This window comes from Ammospiza nelsoni, chromosome 3 (assembly GCF_027579445.1).
Source record: "Ammospiza nelsoni isolate bAmmNel1 chromosome 3, bAmmNel1.pri, whole genome shotgun sequence".
NCBI classification, from domain to species: Eukaryota; Metazoa; Chordata; class Aves; order Passeriformes; family Passerellidae; genus Ammospiza; species Ammospiza nelsoni.
In genome coordinates this window covers 90,033,969-90,057,748 of record NC_080635.1, presented here as the reverse complement: position 1 = coordinate 90,057,748, position 23,780 = coordinate 90,033,969, and the positions used below count along the sequence as shown (strand labels likewise).

Sequence of the window (23,780 nt, the reverse complement as noted above, 5' to 3'; positions counted from 1 at the left end):
TACATATGAATATATAACAGTGTAAGAAACAAAAGAGCATAGTTTATTGGAGGAGTGAGGACTCAAAGGCATTTTCTGCTGAGGTAAGATCTCTGATGTTTGACATTTTTCTTGCTGTTACAAAAGTAAAATTTGAGTATGAAAGAGAAAGCAAGCAGTCAGGAAGTTTGTGTGTTAAGAGTCTTGGATACCAGTAATTTAATTCCCTGTTTACATTATGCTGTGCATACTTCTAAGAGCCTCGTAGCTGATAAGTTTTATGTAACTCTTCAGAGAGACAAACCAAAAAAAGAAATCTAAGTTTATCTAGCTCTACCTTTTTTACTAGAGCTATCTGCTCTAATTGGCAATGTTTAAGTCAGGAAATTTTTGAACTTCTCTTGGAGTTAAATGATGTTCCTTGTTAAAACAATCTCACCCCAGCCGGAAAAAAAAAAAAAAAAAAAAAAAAAAAGTAAAAATAGCTACAGCTCTACAGCTGATCCCTTGCTGCATTCTTGCAGCTTTCTGAGTGCAAATGAAAATCTGCATCAGATAGAAAAGTACTATTTGTTAAACCAGTCTAAAGCTGGCAAAGCTTATACTAGCCTCTGTGGCTAATGGTGCATGAAAGTGATTGTTTTGAAAATAACTGTGTCAGTTTAAAATATTATTGCCTGTCTCCCAGAGGATACCACCCACATGGTGGAGTCAGCAGACTGAGAACACAGATAACTCCAAGCTGCTTCAAGATAAAATCCAGCGTTTAAAGCATAAAATGCCAAGGGGGGTGGGGGCAGCTTGAACTAAGCTTTTGGACTTTGCACTGGAACAGCCCAGAAGCAATTGTGTCTCATTCTGCCACCAGAGCTGGGGCAGGCACAAAGAGCTGGGGGCAGCAGCAAAGAGCCACAGCTGCCTTCTCACAGAGGGAGCCTGAGCTCCAAGCACGTCCCTCACCTTTCTGCTACAGGCTCACAGCACTTGGGCCAACGGTGAGGCCTTACCCACTAAATGAAATAGCTAATAAAACATGCCATGTGAGGGGTTTCAGATTTAATTCTGAGTATTGGACACGATGTAACCAGACATTAAGAGGGAACAATAAGCTCATGTTTTCTGTTTCAGTCTGCTCTGAATTTTTGACTTCACTGTGTTTAACTCTTAAGTGGTGGCAATGAGATGTCTACAGGGAGAAGATTTCACTTTTCTGAACCCACCTACCCTGCATTATTTTCCCTTAATAAGAAATGTATAAGATGTGTAGTGGCATCCCTGATCCAGTAATGGTTAAAAAAGACAGTATGCTTCAGTGACTCAAGCTATTTATCTTCCTGAGTTCCTAAAAATTCTCTGCTCTGTGTTGATACTGTGATCTGACCAAGGAAGCCCTTACCATGCTTTCTTTTTAAACATAGGATTCACTGTTGTAGCATTGTATGTCTTGATATGAACTGCCTAATATAAAGCTATTTGTAGACCAGGCTGGAATGTTATCTTAGGCAGGTCAGTGCATAGCTCCTACACACAGCAGCAGCCTACTTTTGTTTTTAATATTCACTGTGCTCTTGTTTTTAAAGCTTTGGAGTTTGGCTTGAAATCCAGGCCACCCAGAATTTAACAGCAAAACTTTCACCGAGTTCAGTGTGATCAGGATTTCAACCTCAATGCCTAATGTTGCTAATGTGGGATGTGGTAAACTTGATCATCCAGTTTTTTATGGCCACAACAGATGTTCCTTCTTTTAGACCAATGGAAAGCTACTGAACTTCATCCACCCTCCAAAACAAAAATACAAGCATTTGTTTACAGGCTGATTCCAGGAATATGAATTGAATTAGCAGCTGTGAGGTTTGTTCTTGTTTATTTATGAACAAATATATGTACAACTCTTGCTTTTTCCAAAGAAATGTTTCCAGGGTTTTTCCTCTCTATAGTAACAGTATTTTAAACGGTCTAATGCTCCATTATAATTTGTTTAGCACAATCAAAATATCATCATAGTATTTTTTACCTTTTTTTTTAAAAATGGACCAGTATTTTTCCTCTGTCTTAGAAAACAACGTTATGGTTATATGTTTTTCATTTTGTTGACTTATAACTTAGATTGACTATAATAAAATATTTCTGTAATCATGACCCAAGGTACAACCTATAGCAAACAAAGGTAATGAATATAAATGTTTTCTTCCTCTTGAAGATATTCAATGAATTTTCAAATCAGCATAAAAGGTTAAAAGACTGATGCCTTCTCCTAAATTAGAAGAAAATATATGATAATGTAGTAACTGAGACCTGAAATTTCCTAATATAAGGAGCAAGAAAATTATTGCTAATTTGAAAGGTACCATCCCATCTCTGAGGAAAATATCCAGTGGTTCTTCCACACAAACAACAGAATATGAACAAGAATGGGAGTGAAAAGGCTCTTTATTAAAGGAATGAAAGTCTCATTAACAGGCATCTGTTTCTTATGAATAAAAGAACTTTATACCCTTTCCTTTCTCTTTCCTGAATTGGACTGATTTCAGGAATCACAGCACTGTTTTTATTGTGCCAGATTAAAATTTCTTGTGGCCTTGCTTAGTTTTCAGCTAATGTGAAGGCTTTGCTCACAACCAAGCCCCCCACTTTGCTTTAAAATATGCTGCAGCTGTGTTTATTTTTAGTTCTGTGGGCTGTCCTTTCCAGTGATGCTCCCAGCAGCTCTCTCAGGGTAGGATTTATCAGAGTGGCAGCTCCTGCTTCCACACATCTAGTCTCACTACAACTTCCTTGTCCTGGCTCTTCATGGACCTTTGCCCAATGTAACTCACTAAACCAACAGAAAATTACCAAACTTTTTGAACAAGCCTTTTTTGTGCCATTTTAGTGAATTGCAGCAGCTCAGGTAAAGGTCCTGCAAATACCAAAGGCAGCCTAGTGAGTGGCACAAATTCTTGGCTGGATGAAGGAAAATCATGATGGAACTGTGAACTTTTGGAAGCAGAGATCTATTGTGTGTCTTGCAAAACTGTTTCATGAAATACATCCATTTTTCTTTTCTAAGCAGATTTTTAATGACTTAACTAGCTCATTGAAGACAACACAGGAGAACACAGGAGAAGCAGCAGCAGGAGCACATTCCAGGAGGTATGGAGGGAAACTCTCCGGTCAGCAAGTCCCTCCCAAGGAACCACACTTTCAGGCTGTACACAAAATATCTGGGGTTGTGAAGAGGAACATACCAAAATAACAAACATACCCAGTATTAACTGATGTTAACACTCATTATGATACATATTGCCCCTTTTCAAACATGCAAATTGGAACTCTCAAGCTGGCATAAACTCTGTAATGCTGAAATTTCTAAAATTATTGGCTGTCTTAGTGCTGCATGCTTCACAAATCCTCACAGCAGACAAAGAGGATTCCAACTGTATTCTAAAGGTTAATTTCAAGCAAATGAGACAGTGGTCACATTAGTAATTCAACCCTCTGATTATCTGAGATCTCAGTTGGAAAGGAAAACCTCAAGATGTAAGCAGATAACATAATCCCTAAAAGTAATTTAGCTGTTCCCCATGAGTGGTAAATTTTCCTGGAGGAGCCAGTGCTAACTTTGTCCCACTTTCAGATGCTGGCATTTGTGTGCACTCTCTACTCCTTCTTCAGCCCTCCAAACAAGCAGCCAGCAGCCAGCCTGTTTGGAGGCAGCTGCCACAGAACAATGTGCTCTGTGGCCAAGCCTCACCATTCCTGTTAGCTGTGGCTCTGAGGCTCAGCATTCCCAGCTGAAATGCCACACACTGATCAGTATGTAAAGCTCTGGAGTGTCCTCAATGAATCTGTGCAGGTCCAACAGGTGCCTGTGTTTTTATTGAAGAAATACAAAACTGTATAATGAACAGTAGTGCCTCAAGGAATCAGGTATTTGGGAAGAAAACATACATAAGGGTTTTTTTCCCCCCCTTCTCACTAAAACTTAAAGTGGGAGCCAGCTTTTTCCATGAATGCAAGAGTGATTGAGTTTGATGCATGCCTAAAGTGATTGTTCCTAAAGAATGCTGGCCTGGCACTTTGCTCAAGAACATTCTGCCTGCTCCAAAGGGCTTCAGCCCTAAAAATCCCTTGGCAAACAGATCTGAATTATGTGACCCTCTGCTGAGTATGTGCCCCCTCAGCTGCTGACAAATACTTACTGCATGTATTCATAAGGATAGTTCAACATTTGTCCAGAGTTCAAACTAAGTTCAGCACGTTTTAGGGCTAATGGCTTTATTCCATGTGGAAGAATTTGGGGGTGGAGGAAAGAACTGATCATAACCATAGTACTTGTCAACATACTTGTAGTGTGTTCCAAGGGTAAAAATAGCTCATGACAAATGTAATGCATGGGAGCCTGAGCTCTTCTTGGAGTGAGCGAGACCCTGTAGGGTTTGGGTGTCAGGAGGAAAAGAACCTTCCTCAACTGCTGTGGAGAGGGGGATCCTGCAGTTCAGCACACCAAAGCACCTCTCCAGCTGACAGAAAAGTTGTGGAGAAAGAGTACAGTGAATTAAGGAAAAAAACCCCCAAAACCCAGAATTTATCATTTTGATCCTGTTGACTTCAATTTTTGTCAGCTATGGGTTGGTTCAATAGGCAGGTTTCTTGCTATGTAGCTGTATCTAAAACTCCTGACCAGCTGGCTCTCACAGGCCTGGACTGCAGAAATCCCAGAGAAATGTAAAGATCTAACCCAAATCCAGACAAACAGGAATCCTGGTTGGAAAAAAAATTAAGATGTCAAAGGAGACAGGGTGTTTCCAAGCCCAGAACAGCCACAGCACACCTTGCACTTGAATGCAACCTCTGGGTGTTTTGATGGTAACACATGTATGTAACAAGGCATGTGTTCCATCAGCATGTTGTGCCAAATTAGGCTCTTACACCCAGTGTGCAAGAGGCCAATCCACACTCAGAGTCAGATATTTATTTACAGTTCTGCAAAGAAAGGCATGCTGGGTGGCAAATCCACTATCAAAAGATTTCACTCCTTGCACATTTTAGCAAAGGCATTATTGTTCCTTGGCTACAAATTCCATAGTTCTCCTACTACTTAGTGTTCTATTTTTTATTGGTAAAGTGAGTCCCTCTCTTCTTGTGCTAATTAGTACACATACTCAGTCTTTCCCTTCTTTTGAGTCAGGGGGCCATGAGTAGGTGGTTACAGAATTACATTTCACCCAGTTGGAGCTGATTTCAGCTCAGTTGCTGAATTGGCTTTGTTAGTTTCTTCCTTATCGAGGGAGCTCTACCAAAGGTCCTTGTGGTCTGGAAATTCTGCATTCTTTTTACTCATTATCAGCAGGACATCCTTCTTCCCAAGCTTTTTTAACACCACCCTCTCCCCACCAGGTCTGAGATCACTGAAGCACACCAAGCCCAAAAGTTTAACAAGGCAATTCTTCCAACACGTAATTTATCTAATATTTTATGCTGGTTTTGGCTGGTGTGGAGTTAATTTTCTTCACAATGGCTGGCATGGGACTGTGTTTTGGATTTGTGCTGAACACAGTGATGATGATGTGGAGACGTTTTTGTTATTGCTGGGCAGGGCTTACACAGAGCCAAGGCGTTTACTGATTTCTGTGCTGCCAGGCTGGGGAGCCTGGGAGGAGACACAGGTGACCCCACTGACCAAAGGGACATTCCAGACCATGGAACATCATGCTCGGTATATAAGGCAGGGAGGAAGGGGAGGACGTTTGCAGCGATGGCGTTTGTGTTCCCAAGTGACCCTGAGGTGTGATGGGGCCCTGCTCTCCTGGGCATGGCTGAACTCCCACCTGCCCATGGGAAGCAGGGAATTCATTCCTTGCTTTGCTTGTGTGCGTGGCTTTTACTTTCCCTATGGTACTGTCTTTACTTCAATCTGTGAGTTTCCTACCTCTACCCTTCCGATTGCCTCCGCGATCCCGCGGGTGGGGGACTGAGTGAGCGGCCCCGGCAGCACAGCCGGCACGGGCTGCGGGCGGGCCCCCGAACCCCCGCCGGCTGGTTGAGGGCCGCGCCAGGCACGCTGGGGCGGGGAGTTCCGGCTGGGCGCCGCCTGCAGGCCAGGCCGTGATTGGGAACTACATTTCCCGCCGTGCCTCGCGGCGAAGAGAGGCATTAAAAGGGAGAACAGCGCAGGTGTTGCGCCGGGGGGCAGGTGTGGGCGGCTGGTGCAGCTCGGCTGAGGATCGGTGCTCCCGAGGCTTCATGAAGCCGCAAGAGCCTCCGGAGAGCGGCCCCGCCGCCGCCGCGCTGGAGGCGCTGAAGCAGCGAGCGTGCGAGAGCGTGGATCTGAACGCTGCGCGTCTGGGCGCGCTGAGCCGCGACATCTGGAGCCGTCCCGAGCTGGCGTACGCGGAGCACCAGGCGCACGACGTCCTGACCCGCTTCTTCTCCGGCGGGGACGTGCCCGGCGCCGCCTGGGCCGTGCAGCCGCGCTACAAGCTCGGCACCGCTTTCCGCGCCGACTGGGGCACGGCGGCCCCGCAGGACCCGCTTCGCCTCGCCTTCCTCTGCGAGTACGACGCGCTGCCCGGGCTGGGGCACGCCTGCGGCCACAACCTCATCGCCGAGGTGGGAGCCGCCGCCGCGCTGGCGCTGAAGGCCGCCCTGGAGAGCCTGGCGGAGCCCGTGGCCGTGCAGGTGCGAGTCCTCCCGGGGGAGCGCTGGTGGGCGCTCCCTGACAGCCCCTGACTCTCTCCGTGCCTTTGTGCTGCAGATCACCGTGCTGGGGACCCCCGCGGAAGAGCAAGGAGGAGGCAAAATAGACCTCATCAAGGCTGGGGCGTTCGATGGCTTGGATGTGGTTTTCATGGCGCACCCCTCCCAAGAAAACGCTGCTTACCTGCCCGACGTGGCCGAGCATGAGTGAGTGCGTGGGTTCAGGTAGAAAGAGATGGTTTGTTATTAGCTTTTTGTCCCCTTCCTGAGAAGGGGACCTGCTTTAGCCCTGGCTGAACCCGGAGACTTGCAGGTGCCCATCAGACAAAGGTGTCTGCTCTCAGCTAAGGAGCCAGGTTAGTGTTAGGGAATGGCACTCGGAGCCGTTCTTCCAAAGTGCTGTGTTCAGCCTAGTGCTCAAATCCCTGACTGATCTGAGATAATCTTCCACGTATCTCAAAAATCCATCTTTTGTTGTGATGGTTCTAGGCGTTTCTTGCAAGCATTCATGTGATGATGCCATCTGTTGAAGTAGAATTTAAAGATACAACTGCAGGGTCTCTCTCAAGGGTCATTGTTTTATGCTTTCCTGGATGCCAGTCATGTGGTTCTCTATGGATTTTTAATCAGTTTGGAAGGTTTGCCTTCCTCGGTTTGAAAATAACTGGCCAGCTAAGCATGACTGAACTTTGGATCAGTAGTAACTTCCATACTAAATTTAGTCAGAACCATGTTGTGTGTATTAACTCTCACACCAACTTTTTGGTTTTGATCCATGGTAGTACCTGTCTTTTCTTCATGTTTGCCCCTAGTGTCAGGATGGACAACAGTCCTACCCTACACAGCTGCCTTTTCTGCCAGCCATATAACTCTTTGAAAATTATATCTTGTCTTCTTTTGATTGGCCCTGATGTTCAGAGACAGCACTGGCTCACTTGTGCTTTGAGTCACTTGACTTGCCTTAAAGCGCACCTTGCTGGATGTGCATCCCCAAAATTGTACACACTACACGAGGTGCAATTGCCTTAGGTCTTACTCAGCTTCTGCAGGGACCATAGTGTTTCCTTACAATTTTGGAGATAGCTGGCACGTTTGAGACTTCCTCTTCAGCCATTTTCAAGCAATCAACTCTTGGGCAAATGCTTGGTCTTTAAGTATATGATTTTTAAAAAGTGCTTTGGAGCTTCATTCTTTTCTTTCTCTCCCAGTCTGCAAGGCCATGTTGTTCTTCCTTTGGTGTTGTAAATGTCTGTTTCCACAGTGTCCCAGCAGTAGTCTGCCAGCAGGCTTTTTTCCTATGTTTTATGTCACATTCTTCTATTGTTATGTGATTCCTGATCCCAGAGGGTCTTACCTTGCAGAGTCTCCACTAGTAAACTCCCTCCAGTGCAAAAGCTTTTGCAAGTATTACATTTGACTGTTTCAGACTAAATTCTGATTTATTTAAATAAGTAATTTTCCAGTCATTTATGACTTGTACTGGGAACTGTTTTCAGATTTGTTGTGCTATGATATGCTTGATATTACTGACCATTTTGCTTTTACCAGGGTTGTTTCCAGTGGATAATTTGCTTCTGTAAATGCCAAGTTACATGGTAAAACAGACAGGGTTAATTTTCATCACCTGGCCAGTTCTCTGCTACTTTCCTTCCTCGTGTTTCTAAAGTCTTAATTGGTTGTTGCACCTTCCTTCAAGACTTAGCCCAACTTGCCTTTGCTTTACCTTAAGACTATATTATAATCTTCAAGATGTAGTTTTCAATGATAGTTCTGTCTTTCTGCTTGCAATAGCCTTTTGAGTTTGATACAGTAAGATTTGGAAATCTCTCTTAAGAGGTCAGAGTCTGCAATAGGATGCAAATCCTAGATAGCCTTTAAACCTTTGAACATGGAGGGGGCATGGAATTGAAGTGCTGAGTGAAACAACTTATTACCTCCAAAAGCTTGAAATACTGAGTTTGCATATTTTATGTAATTGTGAGGTTTCAAAGGTAGAAAGACAGCTTTTCTAATTTTAATTGGTCTTTGCTTGTTTGCAGGGAGTTTAAGCACTGGTGTTCACTAAGTTGCTGCTATTTCTGTGTCTGCAATTCTGAAAACTGGCTTGTGCCTGAAATGAGATTAACATATTGGGATAACTGGTGGATACATGCCAAAGTTTGCTGATTCTTACTCAATTACCCTTCACTTAATCAGCCTATTTATTGTTGGACAAACAGGATCCACATTCTTCTGCTGGTATTCTTAAACTGACTTAGGGTGTTATTATTCTGCAAAATCTCTTGGGTTTTTCTGAGTGTCTGTGACATTTGTGTAGCAAAAGAAGTACAAGTAAAGGAATGCTGGAATAATTTCTTTTAATAAGAAACACATGTTCCTTCTGGAAGAGAATACTGCAGCATGACTTTCTGCTGTACTTTGCCTTCTTTCTGTTTTTTTGAGAATGTCCAGGGATCTTTGTGAGTTGATTTGAGGGGTTGCAGTCTAATACTTGGGATATTAATGGACAAGTTTCTTACATTTCTTAATGATAATAAATTTTAAATAAAATTCTTAGTCTAGAGAATGGGTTCTGTGATTGTCTTGGAAGATCAGTGGGGATAGAAAAAGGCAAGCCTAATTTGGGTTGCAGGAGCAGTAAGAGATGTTTCCTGTTGCAACAGTACACTGCATTGTGTCCCTTTTCCTTCCAGAGTTTAAGTGCTGGTGTTAACTTGCAGCTGTGGCATGGTTCTGAGCACAAGGGGGTCACTTCAGGATAACTGGTTGAGTTGGCATTTGTGCAAGACAGGGGGACAAGCAAGTTAGGCTGGATAAGAGACAGGTTGTGTGTCTTGGGGTGGGAGGAACGCTTGAAGATTGAGTTTTTTCTATAAAGGAGTGGATATGGAGTACAGATTGTTTTGTGCATTTTATAAATAGTGAGACCTTATATGTAGATGTCAGTATTTAATGTTTTCCTCTTTTGTAAACAGTTCTCATAAACAGTCTAAAATACTAAGTTACTTTGTAAGGCTAATATTAGTGGCCCTCGGATGAAGCAAAGCATTCATTTTTACTGGATATGTTAAGGTGCAATATTTTATGACATCTGTGAAGTTGGAGGATAGCCTTTGCATTAGATTTCCTCCTTGTTGCAAGCCTTTCTACCACCTTTTTAGAAGGGTGCAAGAAGAGAAGATCCTTGCTGTAGCATAATAATGTGTGTTTTACAAGAGACTGTGCTTTTCCATACTCATAAAACTTGACTTTTATTATTTAGACATGGGTTATATGTGGTCTTACGTGCTTTTGCTTCTTACATACTGTACACAGTTTATTTGACAAGAATTAGGACGCTCAACTTCCAGTTTTGAATCAGAGAAAAGGGTTTGTTTATCCTCTGAGAAGAGTGCTTTTAACTTAAAGTTTCAGAAGAGTCAGGCAGCATAAAAAAAGCAGAGGAGAAATTTCATTAATATGTGGAATGTGTACTCTTCAGGAAAAGGCTATATAATGATGTTACCAGTAGCTCCCTTGCCTGACTGGCTCTTGGTATCATTCCATTCTGCTGCTTTTCTAGAAGTCTTTCAGGGTTTTTTTTGCACTCAAAGATAGTTTATCTATGCAACAGTCAAGTGCCAGGTAAATTGTTTGGTGTTATGCTGACCAAAATTTAAATAACATATATTTGTGGGAACAAAAGGACGTTTTTCATTTCAAAGATTTTTTTTTCAGTGAATGAGAAACAAATAAGCAATGCCTTTTATTTCCTAGTGTGACTGTGAAATACTATGGAAAAGCTTCTCATGCTGCTGCTTATCCTTGGGAAGGAGTTAATGCATTAGATGCTGCTGTTCTTGCCTACAACAATCTGTCTGTTTTAAGACAGCAGATGAAACCGACCTGGAGAGTTCATGGTGAGATCTTTCTTAAACCTAATGTCCAGCAAGTTAGAGTTTAGGCTGCTGAAGTACTAACATAGAATATCACACATTGCAAAGTATTGCACTAAAGCACTAAATTAGTTTAGTCACCTCAAATATTATGAAACAGCACCATTTCATTTAAATGGTTTGTCTGCAATTTTTACAGTGATGTCAGTGTCCAGAACTAACTGCTCAAAATAGGCTGAGAGGTCAGATTTGAAAGGGGACTCCGATGCCTAGGTAGAGGTTAGATCAATTCTAAGTCTTGAAGTTGCAGTTCAGAAAAAGAAAAGAAAAAAGTGCAAAGTTTATTTTGGTACATGGCCTTGAATTCCTTAATATGTGTGGATTTGCAAAGGTGTAAGATTAAATAGTTCCAGAAAGTGAGGTATTACTTACTGCATCACTTTTTGAGTAGACATTCCATTAATTAGCTGGCATTTATTGGAAGGGTCTGGTGGTCTGGAATGAAGTTTATTTGGTGAAGTACAAAGAACAAGTGATGGCAGAAGATCATAGTCCTGGTTAGTAGCCCAATCAACTAGATGTTCACTGTATTCTTATATTTAATATCTAGTAGGCTTTGGATTAGACAGGCCAATTTGCAGAAAGACATGTTAACCATTAAGCTTGATTTGTCCTCCTTCACATTGTGCATTTCTACCTGTACAGTGAGAAAGGTTCAAAAGGTGAGGGGAAGCTGCTCTATAGCTATAAACCCAGGGTTCCTTATTGCACCCAGCACAACTTTTGCCAAGTTGAAAATAAGAAACTTTGCCAATTCTACAGGACTTCTGAATGTAGAGCTGTTTATTTGAAATGTTTGTTATGAGCTAAAAATCTTTCCAGATGTTTTGAGCTGATCATTATGTATCTTGGCTGCTTGTGCTGTATGTAATTCAAGTGTGCATTTCTCTCCAGGATATCTGGATGGAGCCCTGATCCTGTTGACTGTAGATGAAGCTATTTGCAGTTCTGCTGTGCAGCATGCCCAAATGAATTTCAGACAGCAGGCACAGCCTCTCTGTCCTATTCTCTGTAGAAAACAAGGCACATAATTAGAGTTTTGGTGTCTGCAACCCATGTGTTGCAGGTTTAAGGCTGAAGATGCCTAAGTTTTCTGTTGAATCTAAGCCTAAACCCCTAAATACTGCTTTCTTTATAGTTTCTAAAGGTTACATGGGTAATGTTGGCAAAAACTCTAAGTACCTAAACAGTAAGGCCTTCTAAGGTAATGCTTCCTGAACAGTGGCAAAACTGAAATTACTGTGTTGATACAACTGCTGCCATAAACCTGGTTTTTTCAAAGTGGAAGTATTTAAATTACTTCTGGGAAAGGACAAGCAGCCAGAGTGTGAGATGGAATTTTAGAAATGCTTTCTTTATAACATTGTGTAGGAGACTTCATGTTGTAGACTTTCTGTATAATCAGTGGCTGAATTAAGTGATTCTAAAAATAGTAGTGTTACCCCGCTTACAAAAGCTGGAATAATTTCCATTGCTTGAAGTCTAGAATTTCTAACCAATGCTTCATGTACTGAAATATCATTGTCTTGAGTTCATCTGAGATTTTGATGTGATCTTTCTTCCCTGCTTATGAATGGACTATATGTTGCCCCCTTAAAAACGGGAATGTAGATTTTTTTTTTCCTGTTCAAGAAGTTGTATTAAACAGGTTGTAAATAAGATTTTCTATCCAGAGGGACAAATTGAGTGCTACAACAGTGTGCAGGCAGCCTACTTGTAGTTCAGGTCTGCTGTCCAGTCCATATTGCAGTTGTATTGAAATTTAACTGTAGACCTATTCAGACTCTCTCCAGTTCCATTTACAATTGTTCTGGACAAGACAAGTGAAAACTGTTTACTCATGAAGCTACTTGTTCTGAGAAAGCTTGTTATGGATATGTGTCATTCAAATTTGCATGAATACTTACTGCTTCCTTTCCTGTGATGTCTGTCCCTCTCATCTGAGCTGTTCCTATTGTTATGGACAAATACTGATACTGGATTAATTCAACACTGTTTTTTATTTGGACTGTATTTGAGACTGGAGGTGAAGTTGGTAATCTCAATGGGTTTTCTGCACCAAAAGAAATATTTTGTTGTCTGTTTACAACAATATAGTGCTGTCTTTTCAGGCCTCAGTGACACACATCAGTAACTTCTGCAATATTTCCATTTAAGGTAGAAGTTTCTCAGGTTCTACAGAAAACAAATCTAATTCCACATAAAAGAAATTGAGGGTAGAAGACCAGGGAAACACCCTGTTGGAAACAACTAGCTGTTAGTGCAGTTACATCTAATGTGAAACTGGGATCTGTGATGTGTTCTTGTCAAAATATCTAAATATTACTGTATTTTATGGAAATGCATTTGATGCCATAATGGTAAAAGATGTAGTTGGTCACACATTCCCTTGAGGGAGCACTTTCAGCTCAAACTGCACTTGTGACTAAAGCTACAGGTGTTATACATTCCAGTATTTCTGAAGAATTAAAATGAGCAATTAAATGAACTTTCTGCGCACTGCAATACATACATTGTTTCAGTATTGCTGAGAAACTTGTTCAGATTTTCGTCAAGATCACAAAATAAGTTGGAAACATTCTAATTGAGGAAACATTTGAAAGTTGGACTCCAAGTTATCCCTTTTAGCAATTTTTTTCCCTGTTGGCAGACAGATTACTTTATGACTCTAATGCATTGAATTTTAGGGGATTAATTAGAAATGCTAGTTTGGCTTGACTCTGGGATGTAAAACAGATGTCTAACCAAAGAATGCTGTGAAATTGTGCTGAAAGACATGTACATGTTCTACATGTAATATGACATGATGAAGAAACTTTGTCCACACACTGCATTTTTTACATTCCTTGTATTTCATGTTCAGCTGATGTTTTGTTGTTTTTGTTTATATGTTTTTAGTTCTTGACCCAGGAATTTAATGAGAGGGCTGAAGATCAAACAATTGCATTTAATACTGACAACACAACTTTTCCCTTTCTGCAGGTGTAATAAAAAATGGTGGTGTGAAACCTAACATCATTCCTTCTTACACTGAACTAGAGTTTTACTTGCGTGCTCCTTCAAGGAAAGAGCTTTCTGTTCTGACAGAAAAGGTTGAAAACTGCTTCAAATCTGCAGCAATGGCCACAGGATGCAAGGTAAGAACATATTCATTGTCATGTGTTTCTGTTACACAGATCAGAACAGGAAATCAGTGTTTACTTTGTCTGCATAGTGTTTAACCAAAGTAAATCTAAATTACTGGTACACTTTTTGCTGTTTTGTTGCTTTGTGTCCTGAGAGAAAGCTTTGGTTTATAAATAGAATGCCACAGAATCCTAGAGGAATATGTGTTGGGAGAGACCTCTGGAGGTCATCTGGTCTAATTCTCCATTCAGAGCAAGACCAGTGAGAGCAGGTTGCTGAGTGCTGTGTGAACTTTTGAATACTTCCAAGGATGAAATTCTACCACCTCTCAAAAACTGCTCTACACACCTCGTGGTGAGCAAGGGTTTTCCTAATGTTTATGCTGCAATGACTTGAGCACTGACACAGGTTTCCTGCAGAGATTGCTGTGTTTCCCTCTTTGGAGATACTCAAAAGCTGCCTCAGTATGGTTCTGGGAAAACAGCTCTAGGTGACCCTGATTGAGCAGGGGAACTGGACAAGATGACCTCCATAGGTGTTTTCCCACATCAACCCTCTGTGATTCTGTTGTATCCAACAGGATTTCCTTTGCTGCTTCTTGTTGCATCACTTTGACATCTGAGAAGTCTGGTTCTGCCTTCGCTGTACCCTTCCCATCTGGTAACTCTAGACAGCAGTAAGATGCCCCCACTAACCTTCTGTTCTGTGAGGGCTCAGCAGATCAAGTTCTTTCAGCCTGTCCTTGTACATTGTGTTCTCCACCCAGTCATCTTGGTGGCCTTCCCCTGGCCTAGCTCCAGTCTTGATTTGAGGAGAAACCAAACGAGCACAGCACCAGCTGTGGTGTCACAGGGGTTGACTCCATCAGTAATAAAAATACTAAAATACTAATGGCACCAGTCTCAGTTGCAGATGGGTGCTACAGTAACAGGCAGCAATGTGGTATTTTGTGCTGCTGATTATAAAACACTTGGAGCTTGCATGTCTTGTGTCATCTGAGCCAGTCATGTTGTCATGTAAAGCAAGGCTTGATCATGCACTATCTGCTCTTAAATGAGTTCCATCTTGCGTGGTGGATGTTTACACTCACCTTGTGATTCTTGAGCCTGGGCATGAGTTCTAGGAGGATTTATTTGCTCTGTAATCCCTCTGGGAACTTGAGACTAGGATGGTCTGAGGAGTGTGTAGTTTTCAAGGACCTCCTCTTGGCCCTTCAAGAGGATGTGACATTTAGGTGTTGTTCAGTGAGCTGGAACATCCCTCTGTTTCAGTGACACTTAAAAAAATAATAGCTCCCAGACTGCATTTCTGCTTCTCTTACTCTGCATCCTTGGATGCATCCTGCCTGATCCCATGTACATTCAATTTCTTTAAGTGTCCTGTAATTTCTTTTTGTTTTGCTGTGGGTGATGCTTCTATCCTACAGATAGTGCTGCTAGGCTCAGAGACCTGGGAGGCTTGATGGCAAACCTCACCTGTAGAAACAAGCAAAACAGGTATTGGGTATTCTGTCTGTTTTTTTCCCATATTCTTGGTCATTAGGTCCACTACCCCATTAAACAGCAGGTTCATGTAGCAACAGAGTGATTTCTCAATTAGCATTCTCATTTGTTTTGCTTTTAGTAAATGGAAGTGTGTCTCATCTAGCTGGTTCAAGCAATAAGATTACCTTTTTTATGTTGCTAAGATAGATGGTTCTACTTGGCTCTGTTAATTACAAGCTTACGACTAATTCAGCTGTAAAAAGAATGTATGTGATCATCAAAACAAATAGATATGGGATATGCAAATGTCACTTTTATAGTCTTCTTGAGACAATAGAAGTTGTTTTCCTATCGTGTCCCCTTCACTTTATCTAGAAAAGAGGTTCAGAAAGTGCACTTTATGACATTGATAGATTTTTTTTTTTCATTTGTTTTCAAATTTCTTATCTGTATGAAGCCATGTCATGAATGGGGCTGTAGTTATTGGAAGCATTCTGAAAAAAGGTAACATAGTTTGATAAAAGCCTATGTTTATTTCTATGTAGTTTAGTAGTACTTGCAGGCAAAATCATTAGACACTGTTACAGGAAATATTTGTTTCCTGTTTTTGGAGAAAATTTTGAAATCCTTTCTTCTGGAATTTGGCTGTCTAGTGCAAACTGAACAGAACATCAGCTGTGTTTTGATGGAGGGTAATATTTGGCAGAATGTTGTGTTTTTGAAATAAACTTAGCACTTATGTCTGTTTTGCCTTGGGCTTGAAGTCTGGATATGTAGGGTTTTTTTTTTGGCCTTCAGATTGTTTACATTGAACTGGCTTACACTGGAGAAAAACTTACAGTGATTTGGGGTTTTTGTCTAGGTGGAAATAAAAGGTGGTGAAAATGATTACTACAATGTGCTTCCAAATAAGAGCCTGCAGAAAATTTACAAGGAGAATGGAAAGAAGCTTGGAATAGATTTTATATCAGAAGATGCTATCTTGAATGGTTTGTCAGGTAACTCCATCTGCATTTTTCATTGTATCTTAAACTTAGGTTCATCAAGCTTCAAGTGTATAAAATAACACATAAGAGCTAAGTTAAACACAGAAGAAAAAGCCAGATTACAGAGCTAAAGCTCTGTAGAAGGTTTATATCTCTGGCCTGCGTTTCTGTATTTGTTGTAGAAGCTAAGAACAGGTAAGCAAAGCAGTGAACACCTTCTAATAATAATTCTGAAAATATTTCAAGTAATAAGCAGTTTGGTTGGGAGAAGGGATAGAAAGCTAAGAGCAGTCTTTCTGAGAATATGACCATGTGTAATGAATTGTCTCTTATTCTGTGGCTTTAAAATACAGAATCCTGGTTTGCTATAAATGGGGATGAGACTTTGTTTTCAGGAACCTTGTTTAATAACATTTTCCAAGCTTACATATAAACAAATATACTAGAATCTAGCAATTATTTTAGAGGGAGTTTTTGGAAAGATTTATAACTTGAAGTTTATCACTAACTCTAATTTAATCCTTTCATTAACAAGTAATTACATGCCTCTAATTTTAGTTCATGAGTTCAACAGATTAGTTTTCCAAAGGGTGCTCTTCAAGTAGGTGTTCACTTTTGGGTCTTGACTATGTCTTAAACAATTTAACTTTTTTAGTCTCTGAGCTGTAACAGCAATGGGAATTCTTGAATGCTTAGGTGGATTTCTTGTTATCCTTAACACTTTCTTTTTCAGAATCTTCCTACAGATTCCTTCAGAATCTACCTTCTTGAGCTCTGTTCAAGTCTCAACTTCTGCTCATATTTTGAGCCTTCACTACTGATCTTAACTGTATTTATTAACGTTTTTACTCCATTCATGCTAAAGGTTTTTCTGTTAGAAGGAAGATACTGTTCTCAGTAAAAAGTTATTTTAATTAATTTGATTGTGGCACTTCTCTTTATTAAATGCAGATTATCTTTGGAGTTTGGACAAATTTGGTGTTTAGGAGCAGCTCTCCATATTTCATTTTGTGGGTAGGGGAGACGTATCTATTGAAATTCTTGGTATCTAATGGTGATGGGATTTTTTCTGTTTCTTACTTCCCTTTCAAATTAAACAGTGGTTCACTGTCTTGTGTTTAAGAACAAATTATAACTTAAGACAGATTTCTTCCTACTTTCTTCAGTGTAATACAAATAAGATTTACTGCTTTGCTTGTTTAGCCAAAGAAGGAGACTGAGGAACCTTAAAATGTTTACTGGAGTGCAACTTCCTGGAGCTCTGCTAGTTGGTTCCTTCAAACCATTGTAGTAAGGACGATCATGTATATCAGTGATTTTGCTTTTGTTCAGAGGTCTTGAAGTGAACTTTTCACAGACACCCAGCTGCAGTAGGGCTTTCATATGTAAGTTATATGATATGTTCAGTGTTAACCATTAACTTGCTTAAAACAAAACTCCCTGTATGGCTGTCCTGTCCTTGAATTGCGTGTCAAATGTCAAAATGTGCTTGAGCAATTGCTTTTTTATCTCACATTGCAGTGGGGTTTACTGAATTTTCTCTCCACAGCTTCTCCTCTGAATTTTTGAAGTGGGAATTCAGGAGAGTCTCCAGAGCCATAGGAGTGGAACTTTGTATGCTACCCTTTTCTGGGGGGGGGGGATTGAGTATTTTGTGTCATCTTTTTCAAGACCTCTCTTTCTGTTTAGTTTTCATGTGGTTTTCAATGTTTTCTTTTAGGATGTCAGTTTCTTCTGTTGAAAGGGAAGGAAGATAGCTCAGTTGCTTCTCCATGTCTGTGCAGCAGAACAGTCGTTCAGAGCTGGGCGCACTCGCTGCCACCTCTGCGTGGGCATTAGTGTGGCTCTGCTCCCAGGTACCACTCTAGGCAGATAAGCATCACCAGGGCTTCCCTGAGCACCTCAGACCACAGGCACACAGCCAGGGGGTGTGACATCCTGTGAGACTGAGCTAGCTTGGACCAGGTGCCAGGACCTGTTTCTCCTTCTGCTGTTCGTAGGACTTTACTACAGGATATCCGTAATCTCCTAAAGCAGATGGCTTAGTTACACAGGGCTTAATTGAGGCACCCACACCTGTGATAACTTAATCTAGTCAAAATGTAGTATTCATGGGGTTCATTGGCTTCCTGTGCACAAAACTGATAAAGAAGATCTTAAGAAGGTCTAGTATATTTGAAAATTCCACTTTTGAAGCTTGGGATTTTATATAAATGTTTCCTGGAATCTTTTGTGTTTTCCCCTCTGTTCATGTTTGTGGTAATACTGACTCCATTAAATATGCAGTGACTTGAAGAGGCTTCAGGATATATTTTTGAGAGGCTGGAACTCCAGTATTTCTCTGTTAAAGGTATATGTATATATATTGCATTATGTATATTGCCTTGGTAACTGCAATTACTTACGCTTCCAGAAAGAATCCCAATCAATATGTGTCTAGCAAGCACACAATTTCGGGTGTTTTTATGGAAATTACCAAACACCTGATGTTCTAAACATACCTCTATCTTATTCCTATAAAGGGTGTAACATTTTGTCTGATAGAGGGGAAGATTTAGCTGTTAAAATTTTATTAAAAGCTGCCTGGATTTTGCCTCTCCATGTTGCTAGAAGATACCCAATTTAAATATCTTCTACTCAGCAAAAATAACATGTCAATTGGTAGTACATTGACTATGGATACAAATTTAAGAGGAATGACATGACTGAGAGCTATGATGCCGTGAAATTTCTAGTGCTTCATTTGCTAAGTGGAAGTAGGGAAAAGGGCAGCACAGTCTTTGCAGCAGTTTGTGTATTGGGACTTAGAAAGGCAGGTCTAGAACCCTTGGTTTAGTCTGGAGCGTGCAGAACTTCTGGTTTGTGTGTCCAGATTGACCAAAGAAGGAATCAGTAGTACCGACTACTGGAAATTAAAATGACTTATTGCTGTGCCAAGAGTTGGATTTTCTTCAAATGCATCCTGAATTTACGGGAAGAGATGTTTTTGAACAAGCTTTGCTGTTTCCCTTATCTGTAAGCAGAGTAAATAGCAAACTCTTGTCCTCATAATGTAGGCTCTGTGGACTCACTTTCAATAACTACAGGCTTCCAAGTAAAATCTGTGTTTTTCCATTGTTTAATTACTAATTCTTAAGGCACTAGCAATATCTTCTCTTCATAAAGTATCACGAATATAGATGCTACCTGATGTATTAAAATTAAATTTTATACACCATTACTAAAGAAACAAATTCTTGCATCTCTGGCCCTAGAAAGTTAATTGGGATCTTAGTGATCATCCCTCTTTTTCCCTGATATAAAACAATGGTTCCTCTGGTACCTGGATTTCACAATAAGTGGTACATTGATTTCTCCAGCTTTGAAATGTCATTTTAACAAATAATGAGTGGGTTCTTGTTTGGGGGGAAAAAGAAGAAGCCAAAGCCACTTGGGATGTAGTTGTAGACTCTTGGATGATTTACCATGAAGAATCTTCTACTTTGGGATGACACCATTCAGTAGATAAGGCTGTGAGATAGGTGCTAGATAACCTACTGAAAGTGATAGGCATGAAAGAATCATCATTGAAATGTGCAACATTGCTATCAGGTGTTTGTCTACAAAGGCCTAGCATTTTATCTGGAGTTTACTTCTGATTTTATTTCAAGGGTGCTTGTGCTGTTGAGATTTCCATCAGTGAGAATAATCAAAACACGTGGGGGTAAAACCAGTTACCCAATCTGTTTTTGTTTAAAGATTAATAGTTTCTACTTTAGTCCCCTACAGAATGCTGAATATTTGCATACTGGTGAGAAGCAGGAATTGCTTGGCCTAGTTCTGAAGGCTCTAACAGGGAAATAGCTGAAATGCCTGACACTCCCAAGGTTTGCAGCTTTCCTGTTTCTGAACTAACAGCTTACTGTCAGGAGATGCTTGATAAAAATGAGCAGTAAAAGGAATAAGAACATGCTGATACATCTTCCTTGCAGTCCAGTAACTGGTCATTAATCAGAAGTGCACTGGAGGGCAGCTCCTGAAGATGGCTAGTTAGGGAAAAACACCTTGATGACAGGATATATTTGTATGGATAATGGCTCCTTAGAAATGTTCTTATTTTAGTATCTAGGGCAAAGGATACTCCATTTTAGACATGGGCTGGAGAGAATGTCTATCATGCATTTTCTTACAGCATTCAAAATTTTTATTAAGCACTTTTATTAAGAAAATCTCTGTGCTGCTTCTAGGTTCCACAGACTTTGGAAATGTTACATTTGTGGTCCCTGGGATTCATCCTTATTTTTATATTGGCTCTGATGCATTGAATCATACTGAGCAGTACACAGAAGCTGCAGGTGAGTGGAAGTGAAAACAATTAACATTAATTGTAGAGTTGCAGAAAAAGCTGACAAATATAGAATTTCTTGGTTTGTGTTTGAGGTTATATGTATACGGGTAGGATAACCACTCCTCATACTAAAAGATAAAAAAGAAATTAGAAGGATTATCTATAACCGCATATTCAGAAGAATTTCTAAACATGAGCTGAAAGATAAGTAATTTTTACTCCTCAAATACTGGAAATGTAACACTGCTAGCTTATAAGTCTCCCCATTTTCTGAAGGGCATAATATGAACATTCAACATTCCTGTCCTCAGTCTTAGTTGTTTGTGTCAGTAGCAGAAAATTAAGTACTTGCAAAAGAAAAAAATGTTTTGAGGCATGGGAAAATAGGTTTACTTCATGCAAGTAGATTTTAAAGAAAATGTTCTTGAAGCTGAAACTTATAATCTTACTTTATAAAATATCCCTTGTGCAGCAAGCAAGTGGTTCAATATTGGTAATCTAAGCTGAAATTCCCCTTACATTTTTTTCTGCAGGGTCACAGACTGCTCAGTTCTACGCCTTGCGCACAGCAAAGGCTTTGGCAATGACAGCCCTGGATGTCATCTTCAAGCCAGGTCTGTTAGAAGAAGTCAGGGAAGACTTTAGAGAAGTGAAGCTAAAAGAAGAGGAACAAACAAATCCAGTAGAACCTAAAAGAGAATCTGGTGTTGGTGAAGGAGCATGTGCATCACACTAAACTTGATTAAAACATTCTCAGTAGCATTGACTTAATGGAGATGCTGTATTTAAATCCCAATAGGGGCTGGATAAATACATAACTGAAGAAATTATGATTTTATTTAATTTGGACTTTAGGAGAAGTAAATAGTATAATTGCTTTCAAAAATGTGAAATTTCATCTAGCTGTAATGTTTGTGTTCAGTATGGTGATGATTTTCATACAGAGATCTCAAATATGTTCTCTTTAATTTGCAGTTTTGAATGAATTATAGTGTTTAGATCCCTTGTCAGTGATTTTCTATGTAGTGCTATATTAATATTCCTTATAGAGGAAATATAGGAGTTTTCTGTTCTAAAATAAGCCCTTTTCATTCAGTGATCATATGCTGAATCTGATCTGTGAAGCTTTTATGAAATTTCTGGTCAGTCACTTTTCTTGGGACAAGATGGAGACTTTTAAAAAATGAGCTGGTTTCACTGGAGAGAAGGGGCTATGTTTGAAAATATAGTTGGTTTTGATAACAGTTACTTCCAGCAATGGAAGAGGACTGTTTGAATAGGAGTGCAATCTGTAAAGCTTGATTGTCCTGAAATGTGTTGATTTTCCTCCTGGTAAATTTAGGAGGTGTCGTGGAGAAGTCATGGATCACAAAATTGGAAAGCAGCTAAATGTTTATTTGATTAAATCAACACATTTAAACTACTGCAAGAAAAATTCTGCTCTGAGGCAATGAAGGTGTCCACACAAGGTGTTGCATTAGCTTAACTGATCTGGAGGAGGTGTATAAATTTATCTAAACCAGTGGAAATCTTTGTGACAAAGCTACAAGTGTGGTGCCATGAAGCAATAAATGGTTGTGTGCAAGTCTCTCTAGTAATCTCAGAGGAGCTTGCAGTGAGGACTGCTGGCTTTTTTAACCTGTTTGTTCCCATGTCCTAAGCAGCAGATCTGTAAAGTCTTGCCAGTCATCCTTTCTGTGTGTTGTGTGGTTAGTCCATTTATTCTTTATTTTGCTTCTCAAGGACATTGATACTGCAGTTTTATTTAGGTGGTGTTCTGTGTACCCAGACATGTTAGGATGCTTTTTGATTCACTGGTTAAAGGATCTTGTGAGTACACGGAAAAGAAGTCAATGGACAGATGGAGTGAGAAAGCAACTTCCTGATTAACATTTTCCTAAGCACAGGTACTTCTGAAAGCCTCGGAAAGGAAGGCAGGCAAGCTGTATTCCTCAGGAAGTCAGAATAACTGACTTTCAGAAATACATATATACTTTTTAAACAGTCTCTAAATGGTAAACTCTAAAATTCTGTTCAGCATTTACAGTTTATTTATTTCTATATTCACTTCAATTTTACACCAGTATCCTTGTTTTCATTAGCAAAGGGTTTTCACAGATGGATGTGAGAAACAGGTGAAGGTGGGACTCTGAGCTATAGGTGTGTCCAGGATAGTAAGTTAAATACTAAATCCTTAAATACCTGAAATTTGTTCTAAGGTTTGTCAGAGGAACTTTGTCCTTAACTTTTCATTTACAGTCTGCCTTGCTCATTCTCAGACATGATTGTAATTCATTAAGATCTACTTTGTTAACAGGCTAGTGCATTGATTTCCTTTGCACACGTGGCTTTTTATTTCCTCCTGCAAGAACTGCTTAACTTCTTGCTTTGGAGTCTTTGGATCCCACATAGATAGCACTTGCTGTGTTATGTTTCCTGCAAGCTGATGTGTATTAAAGCCTTCTCAATTTTCTTTGTTCAGACTTCTTAGCTGCATCATATCCAAGATCAGTTAATTAAACTTCTCTGAACTAAAAGCATGTCTTCATTTTGTTGTAATCATTGCTGGAATAAAAATGGAATTGAAGTACTGATTAAAGATGAGTTGATATTAATAAAGGAATTTAATTGTGATTGAATTTTCTTGTCCTTTGCTTAATATTGGAATGACTGTGAGTAGCATGTTTGATTATTTCTTTTTCCCCCCTAGTTGGTTACCAATATGTAAGATTGAGGGTGGTTTAAGCTTTCCATTTTGGTCTGCATTTGTGAGGGTTAGTGCTTTCCAAATGCCATATTTAATGTTAGTCTTTATAATCCTATGGCTGTTTTAACTGTTAAAACATGCTGGAATTGATAGAATAAGTTAGAATGTGAGCTTGTGAAGGGTCTCTGTTAGGCTAAAGCTGGTCTAGCTCCAGTTTGAAGTGGGATTATCACCAGCACTAGGTCAGGTGATCTTGGCTTCATTTGCCAAATCCTTGAATCCTCCTTCAGCCTCCTTTCTCAATTCCCCATGTGAGCTAATTCCAGTTTGTCTCAGAATGTTCATTCTTGAGGTGCAGAACTAAAGCAGTCTGGGATTTAACCTTGCAATTTTACTATCACAGTAATACTATGTATGGGAAAAGTTTAGATCATGTGGGAATAAAACTTTGATTTTCAGTCATGCTCAGAAATCACGTATATATGAACATATCCAGCATGCTTTTTAAGTTGCCCTAACTGCAGTCTTCCCCAAGCTGTTTGTAATTTCAGAGTATTA

The 23,780-nt window shown here is 40.1% G+C and overlaps 1 protein-coding gene across 3 annotated transcripts; it reads left to right on the top strand.

Annotated features, from left to right (window-relative positions):
* The first annotated feature begins 6,159 nt into the window (after window positions 1-6,159).
* Window positions 6,160-23,154, top strand: PM20D2 (peptidase M20 domain containing 2). 3 transcript variants are annotated; one of them, XR_009418077.1, is made up of 8 exons: window positions 6,160-6,639; window positions 6,716-6,864; window positions 10,414-10,556; window positions 13,575-13,729; window positions 16,065-16,200; window positions 17,909-18,044; window positions 20,415-20,522; window positions 21,049-21,140. XR_009418077.1 is itself a non-coding variant. In XM_059468533.1 (7 exons), exons 1-7 carry the CDS (start codon window positions 6,205-6,207, stop codon window positions 21,249-21,251), a joined length of 1,329 nt encoding a protein of 442 aa, XP_059324516.1. In that variant the 5' UTR covers window positions 6,160-6,204; the 3' UTR covers window positions 21,252-23,154. The 3 variants fall into 3 exon arrangements, 1 of the variants encoding a protein (XP_059324516.1); XR_009418076.1 differs by having other exon boundaries at window positions 17,909-20,522; window positions 21,049-21,182; XM_059468533.1 differs by lacking the exon at window positions 17,909-18,044 and having other exon boundaries at window positions 21,049-23,154.
* Window positions 23,155-23,780: the final 626 nt, after the last annotated feature.

Bases quoted from the DNA above. Each gene is read 5' to 3' on its own strand.
- PM20D2 (XM_059468533.1), top strand. From the start codon at position 6,205: ATGAAGCCGCAAGAGCCTCCGGAGAGCGGCCCCGCCGCCGCCGCGCTG. The intron at 6,865-10,413 runs GTGAGTGCGTGG...TTTATTTCCTAG, and splicing joins CCCGACGTGGCCGAGCATGA to TGTGACTGTGAAATACTATG. The intron at 13,730-16,064 runs GTAAGAACATAT...GTTTTTGTCTAG, and splicing joins CAATGGCCACAGGATGCAAG to GTGGAAATAAAAGGTGGTGA.